Source organism: Centruroides sculpturatus, unplaced genomic scaffold, assembly GCF_000671375.1.
Source record: "Centruroides sculpturatus isolate CEXI.00-Female unplaced genomic scaffold, Cexi_2.0 scaffold905, whole genome shotgun sequence".
Taxonomy (NCBI): domain Eukaryota; kingdom Metazoa; phylum Arthropoda; class Arachnida; order Scorpiones; family Buthidae; genus Centruroides; species Centruroides sculpturatus.
The window spans coordinates 310,887-334,209 of NW_019385129.1; the positions used below are offsets into that span (position 1 = coordinate 310,887).

The 23,323-nt window shown below is 29.2% G+C and overlaps 1 protein-coding gene across 4 annotated transcripts in view; it reads right to left on the bottom strand.

The window, feature by feature from the left end:
* The window catches only part of LOC111635176 (serine/threonine-protein kinase Tao-like), a 51,696-nt gene that overhangs the window by 16,063 nt on the left and 12,310 nt on the right, over positions 1–23,323 (bottom strand). For 2 of the 4 annotated variants that reach the window (XM_023380064.1, XM_023380065.1), the window contains exons 8-17: positions 21,684–21,833; positions 21,446–21,598; positions 18,928–19,021; positions 12,588–12,669; positions 12,205–12,378; positions 8,845–9,042; positions 4,640–4,816; positions 3,128–3,262; positions 2,917–3,045; positions 1,102–1,299 (exon numbers count right to left, since the gene is read on the bottom strand). In XM_023380064.1, coding sequence (XP_023235832.1) covers positions 1,102–1,299; positions 2,917–3,045; positions 3,128–3,262; positions 4,640–4,816; positions 8,845–9,042; positions 12,205–12,378; positions 12,588–12,669; positions 18,928–19,021; positions 21,446–21,598; positions 21,684–21,833 — 1,490 coding nt within the window. The remainder of the gene's footprint in view (positions 1–1,101; positions 1,300–2,916; positions 3,046–3,127; positions 3,263–4,639; positions 4,817–8,844; positions 9,043–12,204; positions 12,379–12,587; positions 12,670–18,927; positions 19,022–21,445; positions 21,599–21,683; positions 21,834–23,323) is intronic. The other 2 variants (XM_023380067.1, XM_023380066.1) reach the window with 2 other exon arrangements.

The following is a 23,323-nucleotide window of genomic DNA, read 5'->3' on the forward strand; positions in this document are numbered from 1 at the left end:
ACACAGTCTAACATCCACACATATAGAAAAAACCTCGAATCTTTTGCATATCTCGAAATTTCAAGGTGTTCCGAGCCCAAAAATGTAAAAATTTGGGCGGGGTCATTTTTTGACCGAGCGCTACACTTTCCTTCTGTATAACAGCCGGAAAAGTAAAAATTATCGAATACATATTTATATATTACTTAGAGTAGTCTTTTAGCTTTGGAATAAAAAGTTTCTATGCTCTATCTTTATTACAACTTTATTTATTGAATATTTTATTCTGAGGTCACGTGATGACATCAGAATTTCCGGGTCTCTTTTGGTAACAAGTCTGCCCCTAGTCGGAGTTGGATGGTAAGGAAAAGTCGGAGTCGGTAGATTTTTACGCGACTTCACAGCCCTGATTGTAACACAAGAGACCAGGTAGCACATCATTATTGTTTTTGCAAATTTGTATATATCTTTATTTTATATTTTTTTGGGTCACGAAAAAACTCACAATCATAAATGGGGTCGTGAATAAAAAAAGTTTAAGAAGCCCTGATCTAGAGAGAACGCCTTTAAATTGACTCCTTTGAAAGTGAACTCCTTCCATCCAAGAGAACTTCACTTAAGTGAACACCCACAGTCCTTCAATTCAACTCAGATCCCTTACCAGGTATCTATAGAATCTTATATGTAAGCTCTCGCTCTCAACATTGAACATGAATTTGTTAAATCGGTTAAATTGTAAACGCAACCTTTACTTTAAATATTAATCTTTTGTGTAATTAGCTTAATAAACGGAAATTGTTATTGTTTAATTTGTCTTTGGTGCACTTCCTCAATCCGTGCCATATCTCGTGTCGGATCTAAGCGCCTACAAACGCAACCGCTCGCGCAAATAAGACAGAAATTGTGGCCATTTAGGTTTCTGTGTCTACCCAGAAGACAAGGTGGTGTCAGTCTTGACAAATTAGTCATTGCAGTCTTTGTCTATGTGATGTCTATCCTTCGGACTCGTGGTGCTGAAGCATAGGGGGCACTTCGCGCATTGTCATATAATACACATCAAGATTTTTCTCAGAGATATAGTTTATAATATTTTTAAGCAATATAACATATTAAGAATCAAACCTCTCTTAGAAGATCTTGTTCCATTTGATGATATTGCAGTAATTTCCGTCTACGAAATTTACGAATTTCGAGTCTATGGTAATCAGTTTGTTCTCTCTGTAACCGTTGCATGGCTGCCGTCTGTCTTTGAGAAAATTCTTCTTTATGCGAACGTAACACATCGTCTCTATGCCTTGTTGGAATATCGCCACTCATTTCCTTTTAAATAAAATTTATTAATATTCACTTTTGATTTCCTAAAGATTATATTTCTACATTAAAATTAGTCACTTATCTTTTCAAATATTTTGATTTATCAGTTTAACTAAATATTATTCAAAATTCATAATTATTAGAAAAAATATTAGTCATAATGATGTTTTATATTTACAAATATATGTTAAATAACAAACTGCATATTAATAAATAATAATAGATAGCTTTCAATAGGCAGGATATTCAAGAAAGAATTTGTTTGTAATATAAAAACAAATACATTCAAGAAACTATATGATGAAATTAATTTTTTTTCAGAATGCATTACAATTCAATAGATTGCAAAATTACAACTTATCTTTAAATGATAAAAATCCTGTGAAAAATTCTCTATAAGTAGTACTGAATACAGTACTACTAAAATAAATAGTAAAAACATAACTTTTTCTAAAAATGAGTTTAGTAATCTATGATACAAATTTAATTGATGAAAACAACAAAATCCTTAGATGTGATTATATTTTTTGAAAAATTTGGAAACTAGTATTTCACTCACTGTACAGATTAACTTTTTTTTAATGAAAATCAGTTTATAAAATAATTTCTTTATATATCCATGTATAATAATTATACAAATCAATGATATGAGGGGTGTTCAAAAAGTATCAAACCTTTATTTTTCCTGCATAAACCAATGATGCACAGGAGGTCTCTTTTGGTGGAGTTGTGGAGGGGACAGTCATGCACAGACCTGAATTTTTTCCCGCCTGCAGGAAGCATCAGTCGCTGGCAGTTGGCCTATGAGTGAGGACGTGTAGTAAGCTCTCGTCAGATTCCACTAAGTTGGAAAATGACTGAACAACATGAGCAATGTCAAGGTCATGTTGACAGTTTTTTTTACTCCTGTGGGGTGGTGTACTCTGAATACTACCAAGAGGTGCTTCGTAATCTTTGTGATGCTGTGCAACACAAATGACTGGATCTGTGGTCAACCAAAACTTGGCAGCTCCATCCTAATAACGCACCCGACCATTCTGCACATCTGATTTGGACTTTCATCGCCAAACACAACATTCCTATGATTATATTCACACTCCATACTCTCCTGACATAACTCTGTGCGACTTTTGGCTATTTCCCAAGCTGAAAATGCCGCTAAAAGGAACCCCATTTTAGTCAAGAGAAGACATCATGCGGAATGTGACAGACTGGCTGATGGCCATTCCAAAAAATGCGTTCCAGCAATGTTTCCAGCAATGACAGGAGCACTGGGAGAAGTGTATACATTACCAAGGAGACTACTTTGAAGGGGATTAGAGTTTTGTACCTCAAAATCAATAAATGTATTTTTGCCGACCAAAGGTCCAATACTTTTTGAACACTCCCTGTATTTATTTATTTACTTATATATTATTTTAAGAAAAATATAACTTAATTCAAATGGATTATCGCAGAACTCAAAATTCCAAACATTCATAATCTGCCAACCACCATATTAGATATTTAATTATAAATATAATTTGAATTTTAATTTTATAAATCATTTTAAAACTTTGATTTTTTTATAATTAATATAAAAAATAATTTATATAAATGTTTCGACAAGTGAAAATTATTTACCCTTTTAATTCTATCTTTAAGGTATTTATATTCTGACTTTTGTTGTTGCTGGAATCTTTTTACTTCCTCATCATGTTGCTGAGAGATTCCACGACTAAGTCTTTTCTCACTTGCCAAATTTTGTTTAAGCTAGAATATTACAACAAAAACATTATGTTAAAAACTAAACAAATCAAGAATAATTTTGTAAAATTACAAATCAGAAAGGTACCTTTCTTTCTAGATCTTGTTGATGTTTCATTTGTAATTTCTCCAACTCCTTACTAAATTGCTGTAATAAATTCTCATATTCTTTATCTAATTTTTGTTTGTGTTCTTCCATTTCTTGTCTACATTTTGCCTCAAGCTAAAAGCACAAAAATAACATCTTTATTAAAATAATAAATAATTTCATGTGTGATTGACAAACATTTTACAGAATTTAATTCAAACAATTATTACTATTAATAATAAATTCAAACAAAATATTAGAGATTAGCATTATTTCAAAATTTCATTAGAAGATAAAGTAACAAAATTAAGTTCTTATGAAAATCAGCATGAAGAACACTATATGTGTAAAATTAAAATAATTAAAAAATAGTATTTGTAATATTCAGGCATTAGACATGGAGAAAACCTAGAAAACTCTACATTGCCAGCACATCTTGGTGAGGCATAAACCCACAACTGAACTCCCAAAGTTCAGGGAACAGAACTGCATGGCCACTGGTAAGCAGGGGTTTTATAATATATTTAATATATATTAATTTATGTATAATAGCATTCTCAATATTTTATGTACAGTGAAACTTCTCTATAACAAACACTTGCAGAACTGAAAACACTAACAGAGAGGTGTTTGCCAAAGAGAACGTTTATGAAAACTACCTTTTGTGTAGGTCTATATTTAAAGGATGTTCATTTATTTTTATTTATAAACATAATACACATAGCATGTAAAAAGATAACAACACAACACATTATAGGAAGTAATAAATTATCATAAAAAGGTCATTATTTTTTTTAAATTTAGTTTTGTTTGTTTGTTTTTTTTATAAATTGGTTGTAGAAATCTACTTCTTGCTATGCATAATTAAATCTTGTAATAAATATCTGCTTTATCAAATCAATAAGGAAATAATTTTAACGATTTTGACATTATTTTTTAAATCTATTAATAAAATTTGATTATTATTGTATATTGTTACTAATTCATGTAACTTAATATTGCAGGACAGTATTTTTCAACCTTTTTTATTGAGTGGCACCTCTGATTGAAAAATAAAAAATTGTGACACCCTTGACCAGCGGCAGATCTAGAATCTGAATAAGGGGGGGACTAATGGGCCAGATGAATTTTTTGCAATATGATATACTAATACTAAAATTCTATCAAATACACTTATCATCATAAATTTAATATTCTAAAATTCAGTTTTTCTAATTTTATATTGAAAGTTCTATAAGTAAACATTTTCGTTTTAATTTAATAATGAAGAATCTATAATTTCAATTATGGTTAAGAAACGTTTGTTTACTTTGATAATTATGATTTAATTAATTACTTTAATATCATAATTAAACTGTGATTATGTATGTATGATTTACCTCTAATAAATTTCTCTCTAGTAGTGAGTCAAAAAAGCTGACTGTGAAAATTTTCAACTTTCTAAGAAACTTGACACATAATTACAACATTCTTTTTTAATTCATATTTTCCAAAAAATTTATATAATTTTACCTGAATAAGAGCCTTTTGATGTTGACGTCTCATACGTTTATATCCAGACATCTGCTCGTGCATCTGGTTTTCCTGCTCATGTTCTTTCATTTGGCGTGTAACAATAGATGTAGTCCGAATTGTCGCAAAATTGTTGGCACCTACGTCAGTGCTATTTAAGCTAGTTGATGAAGAATTCTGTAGTAAATATGTTCATAAATTAATTTAAATATATAATTAAAAATTCAATAATTAAAATTTTCACTAAAATATAAATATTCATAAACTTTTACTCTGTTTATTAAACATTAAATTAAAATCAATTAAAGCAAGATAAAACACACAAAACTCCTTTAATATTGATAATTAATATAATTAATATTTTTTAATATTCTATTTCGTTAAAATTATTAAAAATTCCATTATTATTCTAAATTTTTCACAGGTGTAAAGTATTTACTTATCAAGAAATTATTTTTTGAAGAACTATTTATGATATTGCATTTGAAATATAGCATATTTAATAAATTAAATCTGAATTTTATCTATAATTTATTCAAACATAAATTTTATTAAACCAATTGTTGTCCACTGACATCAAATAATTTGTGCGAGAATCGTTCATTCTTGGATTATTTGTGATGGTGATACAGATCCAGAATGGATAGAATCATTAAATTCAGTACTTGATGATAACCATTTGTAAACATTGTCATCAAGCAAAAGAATACAATTTGATTACATAATTTTGCCACTGATAACTTATAAAATAATTTTAACATGAAAAACTATCTGTAAAATCTTGGCATATATGATATAACCAAGAAAACTTTACTACCCAATTATTAATACACAAAAATCCAAACAACATTATTTTGCATTAATAATTCATTTTTCTTTTGAACTTTATGGTCATTTAAACACTAAAAAAGAAAACATTTATAGATTCATTAAAGTAAACTAATATCCAGATGCAAATTACAAACATATTTTTTTTTAACATTTAAACTTGATTAGCTCACCAAAATGCATTAAAACCTAAAGATTTTTGCACATAATAAGCCAGTGGTTCTCAAATAGTGGTTGCAAATCTACTAATTTTTTTATTACCAGTAATATGATAAATTTTCAATGTGTTACCAATTAATTGGTAAATTACCAGTAATTATTTTAATTGTAACTCCAAATGAGAAAATTATAATAAAGATATTGCACTAACAAATTTTGCATAAAAAAGGACTAAAATAAAAAATGAAACCATTATTTGAATTCCCCCATTAAACAATTTCTCTCATTCAGTAGTTAAAGTTGATCATTTTGTTTTATAATTTTGCTTAATGTAAACATAAATGAGGCTCTTCTTCCGTTAAATTAAATAATTTAATGGTATTTTGTTCAAAAATATGCTAGCTTAAGCATCATACAGCCCAAATAGTTTTAAGAATTAGTTTAAGTTTTTTTAAGAATATACTGATTGTGTCACAAGTCACTCTGTAATTAATATCTTTTGGATATGCAGCAAGTTAAATGGTTTGGCATTGTTATTAGTTAAAGTTTAAAATAATGCTGTTGTACATCTTGCAGAAGAAAAAAATAATAAAAAAATAGCAATGTTTAAATAAAGCAAATGTGTTTATTTTGCCAACTAATATCACTAGTTTGAGATAGACTTTGTGGGAAAAGAAACAAATTGCCAAAATTTGTAAACAACTATAAAATAGTTTAAGTATATACTTTAAATTGAATGGTGTACTTTAATGGTTTAATTTAAAATATTTGATACTTTGGTGTCACTCTATATATAAATTTGTATGAAAGTGTACACAAATAAATATTTGGCTTCAAGGAAATTATTTTGTATCTATCTATTTTTAATAAATTTACCAGTAAAAAATATTGAACTACTAGTATATTAATAGTAAAATGGTAAATCAATTTACCATTATGTAGTTCCTATACTCAAAGTGGAATCCATGTGTGCATATCAAATAGTCAGTCCAAGGATTGAATGGATCATTTTTCTGAAATGTAATTCTATCCTGTTTAGCCAAAGAAAACATTTTCATGCATAATATCTCTCATAATAAGTTACAGGATGGACAAAATATTTTCACATGCAATCTATCCTTATCTACAATGATATTTACAGAATTGTATGTGGACAGACATAGGTGATCCATAGTTCATGTGTGATTCACTTTAACTGGATCAATAATTTTGAGTGTCACTGAAATAGGCAACTAGTTAGTTTACAGTGGAAGCTGACAGTTGCCAAATTTTCCAAATCTTGTACACATGCAAGCATGCACACAGATAATCAGATAATTCAAGAAAGATTCTTTTTTACAATTTCCTTTATTAAAAAATTTGTTTTTAAGTTATATTCAATTTTTGTTTAAGTATTATATAAACAGGAACATAATTATGTATCCATTTTTATTTTCAAAATAGACTTGAGATTTATTTTACACAGCATATTGAGTGATGTCCACACTCGGTGAAAAGTTTTTAATTTCTTATTGGTTGTTAACATGGTAGTGACTCATAGGTGTTACTTCAATTCAAAATTTCACTTGAAAAGTTAAATAGATACCAGCACACACTGTTGTTAACAGGAAAAGTATGATATACAGGGGCAAGACCACTAAAATTGAGAAAATTGTGATAAAAACTGCAGCCTGGCATTGTGACTTTGTTACAATAAATGATCATTCATCAGAATTAATTTGGTTTAATTGGATATGGCAATGCAACATATGAACAATCTGCCAAAGGGGAAGCATCCCGGAATGACATTTAAAAGCTGGACCCTACTTAGGTGTTATTAACCTTTGTAGAGATGGTTAGTCAGATAGGGCACTATCACAATGTAGTGGAGAAGAAACGTGGGAAATTTTTTAAGAATTTTCCCACACGTTTTGCTCATTTCCATTTCAAAAACTTTTTAAACAGTTATGTCTAGTAAAGAAAAATCTTTCTTTATTGTCACATAATTCAATTTTTATGTGAATTTTTTTTCACAGTAATTTTTGGCGATGTCCGCAAAATTTTTTTGCAGATATAGACATCATTCTCCAGTGCCATGTGATTGCCCTTGACGGGTATATCCATTGATCACTGTGGAGTGGTTAACATGAAGAAAACCTGAAAAACTCCACATGGTCAGTGCACTGGCAGTGCACAAACACACGACTAACTAGCTACCAGTGATCGTTAGTTTTATCTACTCAGCTACTGGAAGGCACTTATTAAAATGAAAAAGAACCGTTCAGAAATGAAATAAACCCAAGTCATTAGATGTAGAAAATTAAATAATTGTAGACTTTCCACAGGATAACACTTTTGATTCCATGAAGGCAGGTCCTATATTCTACCTGTTTCGGTAATGATATAGCATATCTATTTCGTGCTGTATCACTGTCACAGTAATTAAGTGAATATAATATATTTTTTTTTTAAATTACATTCTTTTTTGAAAGAATTATATTTAGTTTATTATTTTGTTAAATTTTTGCGAATAGATGGTGCTACGTGTAAATCAGCAATTCTAATGTAGACAGAAATTAATTGATTTATAGAAATGCAATCGATATTTTGGAGAGGGATGTACAACATTAACTAAATTAAAAGTATTTGAATGTAACTGCAGAGTTTTATAGTAATTGGTCAAATGGCCTAGGAATGTATAGCAAACAAACAAACATCCTCATATATATATATAATTAAAATAATCTCAGATATATATATCTGAGACTATTCTAATTGGAAAAATAACAAATCATATGAAGAAAACGCAGCATATTATTTAACATATTTCAAATCTGTAAAAATTCCTCTTCAGAATATTCAATTTTCTGCAAAGGAATTAATAAATTATTAGTAAATTATGACTGACAAAAAGCTAAATACCTTCAATTTGTAAGATTTTCAACATACTTTTTTTAATAAAAGATTTTAGATTTATTTCAAATTGTATTCATAAATTGTACGAAAATATTAAAAACTAAGGCATAACGAACTGTTTAATGCAATCTTCAAATAAAAAAAAAATAAAATAGAATAACTTTTCAGATTAATAGATTAAAAATGCTTATTTATAACAAGAGAAGTCAATTGACCTTTTAAAACCAGTTATTAGTTAGATTGCAGGACTGAACTTCATTCTTCCATTGTCAATGCAATCCTTATTTGGCCCTTCACCTTTCTTACACTAATAAAAAACTTACAGAAGGACTGACACGAACACTACTCCGTTGTCCTCTCATGGAAGCTGGATAATTGTATGTCGAATCGTTCTCGGATGCAGGTGGAAGACTACTTGTACTGCTACTCTGACTTCCGGCACTTACGCCACCACTCTGATGACTATGAGTACTGGCTAAACTATTACTTTTACTGCTATCTCCTCCGATTTGATCGTCTTCCTTTAAAAATTAAGAACACAAATAAATAAATCTATTTTTATAAAACTGTCCATTTAATAACAATCTGATTATTGTACTGTATTTTCCAAAATAAATTAAATTACAAGCACTCCTCTACTTATGAACAAGTTAGGTTCCTGGGGTTTTGTTGTAAATTAAAAAATAACTTAGAAAGTACATTTGTCTACAGAATAATCACTTATTGTTAGTGTTTTATAATTCAATGTACTTAATAGAATACATTGTGCTCATTTACCCACTCGCTACTGCTTAGCAGCAGACGTTTCAAACGCAGTTTTATAAGATCCAGTTTAAGTTTCCATGGTAATAGAGTGACACTTCTTGCATTTATCTCCACTGTTAGATTTACATTTTGAATACATTTTTGAAGCACTAATTGTAAAAGTTTATAAAAATTGTAAACAATAGCAAAAAATGCCATTATCTCAACATTACCAGCTTTGATGTCTCCTCATGAGAAGCAATGGAACCTCAGAATTTACACAAAAGTGAAAAATGACAATATGCAATAGAAATAAGTTGACATTAACTATTTATTAAAAATTTATTTATTTATTACTAAGCTTAGGAATCTGGTGCAGCACTACTTTTTAATGCAGGTCTTATTTTTTGGGAAACCATAACCAATCACCAGAAAATGATCTCCTAATCTATTTAAACTGAATTTTTAATTCCAGTTTTGCTCCTTTCTATCCTTATCCTCTCTTTTTTTTAACCATTTTCCTCAATTACCATCATTTTCTGACTTTTTCAAGCTTTTGCACAAAATTACAAATAAAATTTGTTACGCTTAATTCCAGTTCAACAGTTAAACAATTTTTAACAGATTTTCCTCTCCATTTAATGTTCAGAAATTGAAATTATGCTTTTGATTTAGCTGACAAATTTCAACTATAAACAGTTTTGAATTTGAAAGTTACTACTTTACAATATTTTGAATTTCCTGCTGTAATTGGTAGGAAAAAAGGTCATTTGTCTAATGTTGGTTTAAAAACAGTATAACTAGGCAATTTCCTTTGCCATCTCTACTTTTTAATGAAGTTCTGCACCTTTTTATCAAATTATAAGAATATATAAATTTATAATTATATACTGTACTGACCCAAATATTATATAAGTAGGCTGACTTTCACTTGTCAGCCCATTTGCTTTTTCCAGGTTTCACAATTTCAAAAAAACAAGTCTAAAAATCCAAGATGAAATATGTATTAGAAACTATAAAAAAAACATATAATATTGAAGACACATACTAAAAAACTATATTGTATATTTTTTTTAGTTTCTAAATATATATATTTCATCCTGGATTTTTAGAATTTTTTTCTTTACAATGAAAATTTCTGAAGATATCCAATGTCACAGAACTTTTAACCAATTATGTAAATATAGGTCGGAAAGAGCCTATAAAAGAAGATAAACCCCACCAATGTTATTTGTGTTCCAGTGATTGTGAAAGAACATTTAAGAAGACTGCAAAAAAATTTGTTTATATACGTTTTCAATATTGTATATTTTTTTTTACAGTTTCTAAAGTAATTTGGGTATAAAGTTTCATACAGGTTTAAGTTACATCAGTCACAAAAAACAGTATTGGAATTGGCTGCTAACAATGAATGAGTCATACAATCTAAATATAGATATCAATCAACTAATCATCCAAGTAATCATTTGGGAAAGAGTATGTGCAGGTTGCCATGCTGAAAGCAGTGACCCAAAAAAAAATTAATTATTAAATTACATTGTCTTCTTTAGTATAAAGTTTTTTTTTATTTATTTAATTAAACATAATAGAAAAAATAATTTTAAAATTTAGATTCAATAAATGAAATATTAGCTCTTTCCTTAAAAGCATTTTTTAGAACTTTTATGGTATCATCTGTATCACAATAAAAAAATACTGAGATTTTTGTTAGTTATGTATAATATGAAAATTTTACAAATCTATATATATAAAAATGAATGTATGTCTGTCTGTGTGTCTGTCTGTCCTTCATGCATTACCACACCGTTTATCCGATTGCCATGAAACTTTGGGAAGTTGTTTAATATACTCCCGCGAAGGTTTGTGGCATAGTACGATTGCCATAAAACTTTGGAAAGTTTTTTAATACACTCCTGCAAAGGTTTTTGGCATAGTACATTTATCCTACGATAGATGGCGCGCGTTTACACGAGCATTCGAGCACAGTGTGTTCGATCGATTTCAAATTGTGAAGACCATTTCCCCCTTCAAAAAATATTTCTATATATGCATTTGTGAACTGTTATTTACGATATTTGTAATAATTTTTGTTTAATCACTTTATTTCAACTTTTTTTTGCTAATTATGTATTCGCTCGAACTTCGTTAAAACCTTAACTGTACCCCGAACAACAACCGAAGTTGTAGGAAGAAATTCGCGTATTTTACCGATCTAGGTATCCCCCTTTTCCAAATTTTAATATCGACTCAAAATAATTTAAAAAGACAAATTACAATAAAACGGTTTATTATCCAACTATCAGAAATTTCACAACATGCCAAGGAAGAGAGGAAGGAGCAATTAAATAATTAAAATTATAAAGGATTAAAAAATATATATATAAAAATGGGGAATATCGCACTTCTGACAATTGCTGCAAGTGTATGGGCTAAATTTGGAGAATCCGTGCTTCTCGCATGGACAACTGTATGTGGCCAGCTCACGCATCGGAAAACCTTCCAATTTATTCATGTACGCACCAGATGGAAAAACAAAAAATATCGTGTATTCACAAAGCACTCCAATAAATAAATAAAATTGAAACGACACTTTGAAATGTTTTCCCGATGAAAATGAATAATAATAATAAGTTTCAATAAAAATGACGAAATGTAAATTTAATTTTATCATAACAAGCTTGTTTGAATTTTGTTTCTTCTGAGATCACAGCAATGCACGACGGGTAAGCTAGTACAGAATAAGTCTGTAGTTAGTCTGCATCGTATTTCAATAATCATATTTGAAACAACAATTTGTTGCAAAAATGTTATCTAAATACTAATAATATAAATTTTTATATTTGTTTATCAGTAAACTTTCAATGTTTTCAGAGGTATTTTTAATTTCATTTTCAAAATTATTAAATTATTTTAGTATTATTTTTTAATTTTACACTTACTGTAGAATCTTCTTCAGTTTCACCTGTAGTAACTTCATTTTCTTGAGAATCTACCATGAGTATCTTTTTCATCTTGCGATAATTTAAATTGTCTAATTCTCTAACAGCAGCTTTGGTTCGCTGAATTAAATCTAAAATTACTCTAGGTTGCCGAGATCTTGCGATAAATGGATGCTGTAATTAATAAATTGACAGTAATAATTTAATAATGCTAGTATTTACTTAAAGGAAAAACTATTTTAAATTAAAAAAAACTTATCTACAAATTAAATTTATAGTGTACATATCTACATAAGCACATATATTTCAACATTACAAACTTATAGATACAATGTGAATTTTATATTTATTATTAATCAAATTAAAATGTTGCACATAATTACCTGAAGTAATTTTGATGCTGTTGGTCTGTCAGCTGGATTTTTTTGTAAACATGAATCAACAAAATGCCTAAATATATCAGACCTGCAAAATTTAAATATTTTTGAAATCATATAATAAATAAAAATTTATTTAAAAATTAAAAAAATCATGATATACAAATATACTTAACAAATAAATAAATAATTAATTACAGATTAAATGCATATATAATGTATTTATCGTGGCAGTATAAAATATCATATTATTAAAAAATAGGATATACAGTATTAGTGTATCAAATACAAAAAAAAAAATTTTTCTGTTCTGATTGGTATTAGCATATTAACGAAATCAATTAAAACAAATCAAATTTGCTATATATAATCAACATCTATGAAGTTCAATTTATATCTCAAAATCATTTGTAAAGATGAAATTTGATTTTATATTTTTGAAAGTTAACAAATCACTACTTATCAGAACTATCTGTTGTTTTATAAAAAATTAATTTGACATGATCAAATAAAATTATTAAATATGAGCTATTATTTATTGTGATATCACAATGCCAGACTACAATTTTTTGCCACAACACTCTTGTTTTAGTAGTGTCTTGTCCCTGTATGTCCTACTTTTCCTGTTAACAATAGTATCATGAATGTTAGGGTTTTTCATTTTCCCGGTCTTTTACTTGTCCCAGGATTCTGGGATAAAAGTGAACTATTTCCCGGGATGCCAGAATATAATTACAGTAGAGCGTCGTTTATCCGAATCAATTGGGGACTGGGGTTGTTCGGATAACTTATTTTTCGGATAACCAATTATGTACGAAAAAATATATTAATTATCCCCTGTTGAAAATTTTCTCCGTTGTGTGTCACTTCGCATTGAATTTTCGTCGATATTAAGCCTAACGAAAACTATTGTATCGTTAAAAATTATTTTTTTATTTTGTACAAACAAAATAAATATATTGAAAAATATAAAAACAATAAAAAATTATACTTCAGAAGTTAATTTAGTATCAAAAACGTAAAATATTTGAGTAGCCGAAGACATAGCCAAAGATTACAGCGCCACAGCACTGGCGAAAATTTAAATTTGTCAACTGGAATTCCTTCGGATAACAGACGTTTCGGATAACTGACCTTCGGATAAACGACGCTCTACTGTAATTATTTTTAAAATAGAAAAAATAAATAATTATATCATTTGATTTCTAGATTTCATTTTTAAAGTAATTTAAGCATTCTGCAACCTCCAAAATCCTATTAATAATGCTGTGTAAAATATGTATTAAAAATATCTTTGAATTATGTAGAAAATTTCACAAACAGAAAAAATTTGTTAAAGTTTTTCGGAAACTGCTTACAACAAAAAATGCTTGTGAACTGAGTTAAAAATTTAAAGAAAAAACTGAACTTTGATCAAACTTCTAACTTAGAAAATAATTTTCTTTATTTAAATAAAACACAATACAAATATTACTGTGAATTTTTGTAATGAGATTTTAAAAAACAAAGATGGTCGATACTCCAATCACTCAATCTGGTTCTTAATTTAGTAATAAAAAGTCCTTCTGCCGAGAATGCCCTTTCTGATTTAATCGATGTGGGTAGAATCGTTTTTAATGCATTAAAGAAAAAACAGTTGTTGTGTGTTTTTCGCCTGTAGCCTCAAAGATTTCTATTTCGTTCTCGAGATGCATTCCAGTACTGCTTTTACTGTCTACTTTTCTTGATCTGTCTACCTTGGTTGATTTAATAGCAGGATCAAGCTTTTCAGCTAAAGTCATTGCGGATGAGCTTGAGACATCTAGTATTTCATGTGTATCACTGGAGGTAGAATCAGCAGATACACCAAAAAGACGATCTAACATCTGTTTTGCTGATAAAATTAACATAATCTTGGTTGGTAAGGCTGGCAAACTTTTTTCACTTGGGAAAGTTGAAACTTTTCCATAATTCTTTCCACTAGTGAGGTATTGTATGAGACCAGTCAGTTTCACATTTCTTCTCTCTGCTATGTGTCGAATAAACAACTCCTTGAAAAAGGTGTGTTTAGTTGATTTAACTCATTTACAATAAAAGAAAAAAATACCTTCTCATGAAAGTAAAGTCAATCCTCTGTTGCCAAGCTTTTCTGCTCCAGCTTTTAATGGCTGCAGCGATGCCACGATGCAATAATTACAGCAACTTCCTGTTTGTCAAGATAAAAATTGTCTGTATCTTTATTACAGTCAATGGTTGTTTTTGGTATGGATGATCTTATTTTAATTAATAAATCAATCTAACATGGCTAAAAGGCTATTCCATTGGGTTTTGGAATCCAGAAATAAGTGCAAATTTTTTCCATGTTCCTGTTCAACATATTTTTGTAAGATGTTATTCTTTAAAGGTAATTTGCAAAAAAAATTTGCTATTTTTCTAACCTTATTGATGATTTGAGAACAGATGATTTCATTACCTAGTGTGTGATGCAATTCAAATGAAATATCTATGCTGAAAGGACCTTCAGCCAAATGCTCACACACAAAACACTTTCAAGATCAATACTATAACTGAAGTCTTCTTCATCTTTCTCTATATCATCATTGCGCTCGTCATCTTCAGTTTGAATTTCTCTAGAAAGAGGGACTGCTACTGAAATGGTTGACTTTTGTTACAAAACATCACATATCGCTAAATGAATTCGTGTGCATAACTAACTGATGCTCACATTCAACTAATCTTCCAAATTTCACCATTACAGCTGCACCATCAGTAACACAAGCTACCATATGTTTTTCTAAAAATATGTGAATTTCCTTTAACTTTTCTTTGATTTCTTGGACAGCAGTTTCTGCAGGTAGAACATTGGAAATCTTCACCATTCCTAAGTTCCAAAATGTTCCGTCACTTTTGTGTATGTTTATATTTAAATATCGGCGATTGTTTAGTGAAGTATATTCATCCAAGGATAAACTAAACCTTGATCCTCCATTTATTTGGCTATCAATTTCAGAACATAATCGTTGTTTGATTTGTTTGTAATGCGAATGGATGAGATCCATTACATCTGATGGATTTTTTTGTAAAGTGTATCCTCTGTCTGTCAATGATTTTCTGATAAAATCACTTTTTGTAATAGAGTTGATAGAGATGCCATCTAAAGTCACAAGTTTTGTTACTATTTCTTCACACATTTCTTTCTTAATTAATAAAAAGGGATGGTAAGGTTTGTTGAGAGGCTAGTCGCTTACTAGTAGTTGCTCCAGTTTCCTCAGCTGTGCACTTAGTACCAGTGACAGATAATTTGTCAATATTATGCTTGTTACGCAGGTGTCTGATAAGGCCGCTTGTTGAAAAACCTTTATACTTGATCTGTGTTTTACATTCATTACAGGTTGCAAATTTTTGTTTCAAATCCTTAATGAAATATTTCCAAACAAATGATTCTGACATTCTTGATTAAAGAGATTGGTTATGAACAAAATAAATTATAAATTATAACATAGTATATATGTGGATAATGGGCGATTACAGGAAAAACCTTGAGTTACAACTTGCACCTCACAAATTTGCAATGTAAAAGAAATGTGGCATATGCACAATTTATAAATAATTTCAACTTTCACTTATTCACATCAGATTTGTTAAATTTTACAGGATTGTATTATCTTACAACTTTATGGTAGTAAAGCTTCGTTTATAAGTTTCATCAAAACTAAAGACTAAAATGATTATTACTGAGTCTGAAAAATACATCAAAAGAATCTTGCATCCAAAAGCATTAGTGAAATTTATTATAATAAAAGATAATAGTCTATATCACAATGCTATTTTATTAAAGTTCAATATAAACATTCAATAAATATTAAATTTAGAAATGGCTCATAAACAAACATATCATAAAATTTTTGTCAAATATAATGTAAATTGCATTAGCATTAAAAATTTTGCACTAATAAGACTTATCTATAGTTAGAATAAAAATTAACCAGTTTGTGCATACAAATATTTGAAATAAATTAGACAAAGAACATTAAAACAATAAAATCATTCAATAAATCTTTAAGACATTTTTTGCTTCCAAATTAACATGGAATTTGGCATCATAATAAATCACAGCTGAGAATAAATGTTAAATATTAAATTCATTTGGTTACCATTTTGATCTACTGTTATCTTTACAGTAAGATCCCACTTAACGCTGCCTCGCTTAATGCTGATTCAATATAATGTTATCTGCTCGAAGCCTAAAAAAAGCTCAAAATTTATGCAGGTTTAAATTATCGTGGCATTTCATTGATTCGTATAAAATACGATTATTTGTGAACACAAATCAATCAGCAAAAGATGGCAGAGGTGTACTTTCTTTAAATCTATGTTTGTTTGGTGCAATTTTGGAAAAAATATATCATTGTGGATACCATAGGAAATATTGACTTTGCTTGGCAAGAATTAACTGATAAATGCATGAATGAAGTGTGGAAGAAGTTATGGCTGAAGGTTTCCAAGAATTCTCAACAAGAAGAGCCTATCGCTGTATCGTTAGGTTGACCAAACTCAACTTCATCGATATAGCAGAACTAGGAGATGTAGACGAGCAGGATATTAAGGAATAACAGCAGGTTTCTGGTGAGAGTCTTACCAATGATGACCTTTGAGAACTGGCAGAACAAGGAATTTGTGTGCAACTGGAAAATAGCAATTCTGAAAATAAAGAACCTGTGAAGTATTGACCTTTTAGCAGAGAGGGAACAAAAGAAGCGTGACCTTGTCAATTGGACCCACGTGCGGTCAGGTAATATACCACTTGTAAGGTGTTGACTTGTAAACAGAGGGAAAACAAAGGAAGCGCTGACTTTGTCAATTGAACCCAGCTGTGGTCAGACGATAGACCATTTGCCATATGGTAAACAACTGAATGTAAACGAACAGCGGAAGTTACTGTAAGTTTGACTCTCGTCGGATAACAGCAGACCTAGGTTAAAGCTGTTTGGGCAAGAAAGGTTTGTGATTGGTCAGAAGTTTCCGTCCAAAAAACCCTTAAATTGCGGAACAAACGGGAGAGGGAAGAGAGAAGGCCAAGAGACTGGTACATGGTAGTCTCAGGCACTTGGGATACCCACTGAGTACAGAGAGAGTGTTCTCCTCTGGTAAACATCTCAGGGACAGGTTAGTGCAGTTGGACTGACCGTGCAGTTGAGCCAACTCCACAAGCTGACTGAGGCCTCTCCAAAGTTTAACAGTTCCTGGAAACCAATCTAGTACGTGAGTCACTATGCATTGTTATCCTGTATATATATTATGTTTTCGAACTTGTACTTTCTGCATATAGAATCTGTAAATATTATCAATCTGAGTGTGGAGGTGTGCTTTCCTGAATCACTATATCAAATTGTCATACACACGGAAACCAACTCAACAAGACGGAGTTTGAGAAAGAACTTTCACTAGATCTTCACTGAACCCAAAGAATTTCTCTACAGTTTTCTTAGAAAAAATTTGGTAACAATAACCAAAATTGTTGATCAAATTGTAGCAAATGATCCAGATTTTGAAAGAAGTGCAAAAGCAAAAACGAGACATTTTGAACATAATCTTCTGCTACTGACATTTGCTTAAGGAAAGAAAAAAGCAACAAATGAAACTTCACGACTTTATTGCAAAAGAACAAGAATTTCAGAAAAGTCAGGACCTTTGTCACAAAAAAATGAACTAATTAATATATTATTATACATTTCTGTGTGCATATGTTTATGTGTTATTTAACATATATTATTATACAAATTAATATAAAAATAAGTTAAAATTAAAGTAAATTTTTTTTATTTTCGGTCACGTGTTCCCCTATCCCAATTTACTCTATGTTAAAATAACCTTGTTTAACACTGTTTCGTCTAGCACTTTGTCGTCTAAGAATGCATCCCCCACTTAAGCAGGACCTTACTGTATTTGTAATTAATAGTTTAACTAACCCACAATTACATGTAGTAGTGGTGATTTTCCACAATTACTAGTTTTTGTATGGACATTTTTCACCAAATTGACTTATTTAGCTGTGCTTCTATATCCTCACACTATGTGCTATCCATCTGTGTAAAAATTTTGGTTGAAAAAATGTCTTCCACTTATTACACATCCTCAAAAGACCACTGCAGAAAATTGCTACCTCACACATTCACATGTTAAAAACTGCCTGTGATTATAGGTTAATGTGATTTATGTGAATCAATATTTTATAATAATTTCTTGCAGGTAACAAAGATAAAAACAATGTGCAAAAACTAAATAAATGTATGTAATGTCATAACAATGTATTAAAAATAAAACTATCAAATAAATGAATAAAACATAAAACTAAGTGAATGCTTACCAATCACCTGGTCCAAGAATAGGAGAATCATTCTGAGCTATATGATACAAGGCACTCATTGCATTCATGTTGAAATATGGTGGCTTACGTTCAGCTATAAAAAAAATTATTTTGTGTGTGATGTATTACTGAATAAAATTAAACTAATTTTTTATAATATTAAATTACAGTGAAATTCCATTAACATGGTATCCAGTATGCTGGCAAACTGATAAGCCGGCATATCAAGCTCGTCTTTGAAGGGAGTATCGATGTACTGGGTATTCATCTGTATTTATACGTAAGTAGGTAGCCAGTTAATTAAAACTAAAAATAATTAAATTTACACATATATAATTTAAATTTAAAATTAAATTTGAAAAATTTTAAACTCTGGTCTTTATACCAAAATAGATACCAAAACCAAATCGAAAACTAAAAATAAAATTGAAATTAATTAATTAAAATTAAAATCAAATCAACTAAAACAATATTTCAAAAAGTGTGGATAGAGTACTTCTCAGTCTTGATTAATTTAGTTATATTTCATTAAGGCAGTAAGAGTTGAATCTCTATTTATAGCACTTCTTTGTAAAGTGTTAATTTAAGTTTCAGCAGTGATGGAACACTGCTTTTAATATGCAAATTATATAGAATATAGAGTAGATATAGATAAAAGTGTACAAAGCAGAAAGTAGGATTCTAGTTAGTGTGTTCTTGTTACAAATTAAGCAAGAGTAGGAATAATCTGGAAAAATTGAAATAGCATGTTAATTAAACAACCAAAATTTGTACAGTTTTTCATGCAAAGATATGTAAAATTGTGTCCAGGGAATTAAAAACACTGAAAAAAATTCCATTGTCTGATAAGTCGGCAGATTCAATAAATTGGCATCGTGTTGGTCCCAATGATGCCGTATTAATGGAATGTCACTGTATTACTATTTTTTACATTAATATTCTTAACTAGCATACATATTAAGAATTTTGCATAGATTCAGCAGTATTTATAATTATACCTATTAGAAGTTTCAATAACAATACTCTGACACCATAAACACATATATTTAATTTCATAATAGATAAACATCTGCTAGATATATATATAAAATACTTTAAAAATTTTATGACCATTAATTGTCATAAAATTTTGAATGAGTGAAGCTGTGAGGTGAGCAAGCAAAATGAATGGAGGTCATCAAAGATCCCTAATAATTTAATGAATACATAATTTACATTCATTTTGGTTTTCTTATATTATAATACAGAATTTAATTTCAATAATAAATCATTGTTTCAGAAACTTCTATAACTTGGTACCAATGACAAATTTAGGGGAATGATTAGGGCACAGCTGCACCCTTTCTGATTAAATTATTATTTTATTATTTCTTTGATTCCTCATGAATGTCAATTAAAGCATAGGAAAGTGCACTGCTGTTCTTTTGTAATTTATTTATTTCTGATTTTATAAAAATTCAATTAGCATCATAGTAAATTTTCTTTCCCTTTATTTTCAGTGACAGTTCTGGATTGGATAACACAAGCCAGTTACAGATTATTTGAGACAAATTTTAATATCTGACCAGATTCTATTGTTGACTTTCTTTTATTTAATGCATCCATATGAACAATTGATAACACTTGTTAATTAATGCTTCTTATTCTTTTTTTTATTATTAATTATTAGTAGTTTACTATGACTATAATCTATTAATAGGACTTATGTAAATGAAAAGTTTTCTGTAAACCTATAGACTAATAAAATCTCTTGTTTTTTCAACAAGTTATATCAGTGCAATAAGTCCTATTAATACATTATAGTCATACTAAACTAATAATAATAAACAATGCTGTTTATAAAAAAGCTTTAAATTGTCTTTGTATTTGCCAAAAACTTTGGAGCTGAAAACAACATTCAATTTATACTTGTATATGTATATTTTTAGCTTTAATATATATTTTTCTCAAGCAAAGCTCCAGGTATCTCAGTTAGTATTTTAGAAGGTATATTGTTTCCTTCCTGCACTCCCCCCTCTAAAAATATCTGGTTCTGCCATTTCTTGATATCATTTTATAAGTATAAATGCAGGATACACAGTCACCACATATATCCACATACATTATTTCAAAAATAATTTTGAGATGAAGTTGATCTGAATAAAAGTCCAAAAACATTTCTCCTTTACTTTCTTTTACACACAACGAAGTGGTAAAATAAGGAAATAGAACATTAATACATCCACTTTATTAAATATTATATCTTATATTTATTGCCAATTTATTCATTATGTATAAGAAAAAGTAACAAAATACAAAGTTATGGTTTCATTAAAAGGAAATGCACTTCTCCTTCAGTTAAACTATTGGTTTCCTTAAAGCAACTGTTATCTTTTTAATAAGCACTGTTTCCAAAAGTAAAACAACTATTAAATCTAATTATCAAATGCATTGTAATATTAAAAGATCTATTAAACCAAAATTACTAGAAACATTTGAATCAAAAATGTTTCTTTCAAAATCTATAAAATGAACTTACCTAATTCAATACAAGTTATACCAAGAGACCATATATCAACTTTTCCATCATACTGCCCTTCATCCATAGCTAAAATAACCTCAGGTGCCATCCAGTATGGTGTACCCACAAAAGAATTTGCTGGACATATCATAGATGCTGATCCAAAATCAGCTAGAAATATAAAAAAATTAATTAAAGTTGTAATATGTAATCATTTAGTTCATAAATTTTAAAACTAGATTTTAATATTAATTACCTAACTTGACAGTTCCATTTTCTGTAAGAAGAATATTTCCAGCCTTCACATCCCTATGAATTCTGCCTAATGAATGGAGGTACTCTAACCCTTGCAAGGCATCCTGACAAATAGCAGCAATTTCATCTTCTTTCAAAGGTTTCTTGTGTACTTAGAATTTTAAAGATAATTTTATTATGCCTTTTTTAGAAAGTATAACAAATTTTAGAACTACTTAATAATAAAAATTATAACATTATACCAAAATATCTGAGATAAGATTATACAGAATAAACATAAATAAAAAATATCATCTAAACAAAAAAACCTAAGTGAATTTCAAAATATTACTTATAATATTCCAATATGTTAGTATCTAGATTTATTGATGTAATTTTTCTATTTAAATTATATGTTACAAAATATAAGACATTAACAATTGATAAATTCAGAAAACAAATTAATGTACAATGCACTCTCACTAATCCAAACTTCAATTAATCTAAACCAAGAATTGCAAATTGACAGCCCACGGATACATCCCATTAAGACTTCGTATCTGCAACAGCCTGCAGCCTTGATAATGTCTTTCATAAAAATCAATGTATCTAATATTTTGCGGGTATTAAAACAGAAACATTCAAATTTCTAACTGTTTACATAAGTTGTAAAGGCCTGGAAACAAAAGGGCTTTTTGCTAGAGCCTTTTAGTTTACAGTACGTTCTGATTTACCAAATAATAATTAATATGATCCACACCTGATATACATATATATGACTGGTTCTTTGCTGCATTTTGAGTTTGTGATCCCTGATCTAAACCAATTTTGGTTGTTTTGCCTCCAAAATGTTTCAGACAAAAACAAAAAACAATCAAACTTTGTAAAAACATATCATCATGAATTTGTAAAATTAATATATTTTATATATTTTAACATATGACCAAATACAGTATAAAAAATTTTTTAATTATACATGTAATTGTTCAGATGCAAATCTAGATAGTAGTAATGATCCTTGAAACTTTTTTATTACTAACAAGAACTTTCACTATTGACATATATTCTTATTAGAGGTTCTTTTCTCCTAATGAAAACAGTTTTCATTCATTTTCATTCTGTCTCCTGATGAAGAGCAACAGTTTCCAGCTTCTGGCAGACTTCAGTAACTTCAGGTGAAGTGTTTAAGTTGAGTTCTAAAGCTCAACTGTCCATTTTTACTTGCAATACTGCACCCATTCTTCCTGTCCCATCAGGAAAAGCTGCGAGAGGTCAAAAGTCAGGCCACCTGCACACAAGTCAGACAATCTGCAATGATCATAAAACCTTTCTCCTGAAGTAAGCTGTCATATTACTGCCACTCCTTTACACCTGGAGATTTTTTACATCAATAGATGTAATAGATCTTTCTAGGAAATTATGCCTACTTTCCTTACAATTAAAATTGTACCAATTTTCCTCAATTTTTTTAATAAAGGAAATGAATTTAAAATAAGCAAAAATTTTTAAAATGAATGCCAGAAGGTCTTTATATAAAATCCTGTTAACTCAAATTTTTCACTAATCTAAACATCCCATATTATAATTAATTCAAATTAGTGAGAGTACACTGGATTTTATATGACATATCTCAGTGTATTTCTGCACTTAAAAGCTTAAATA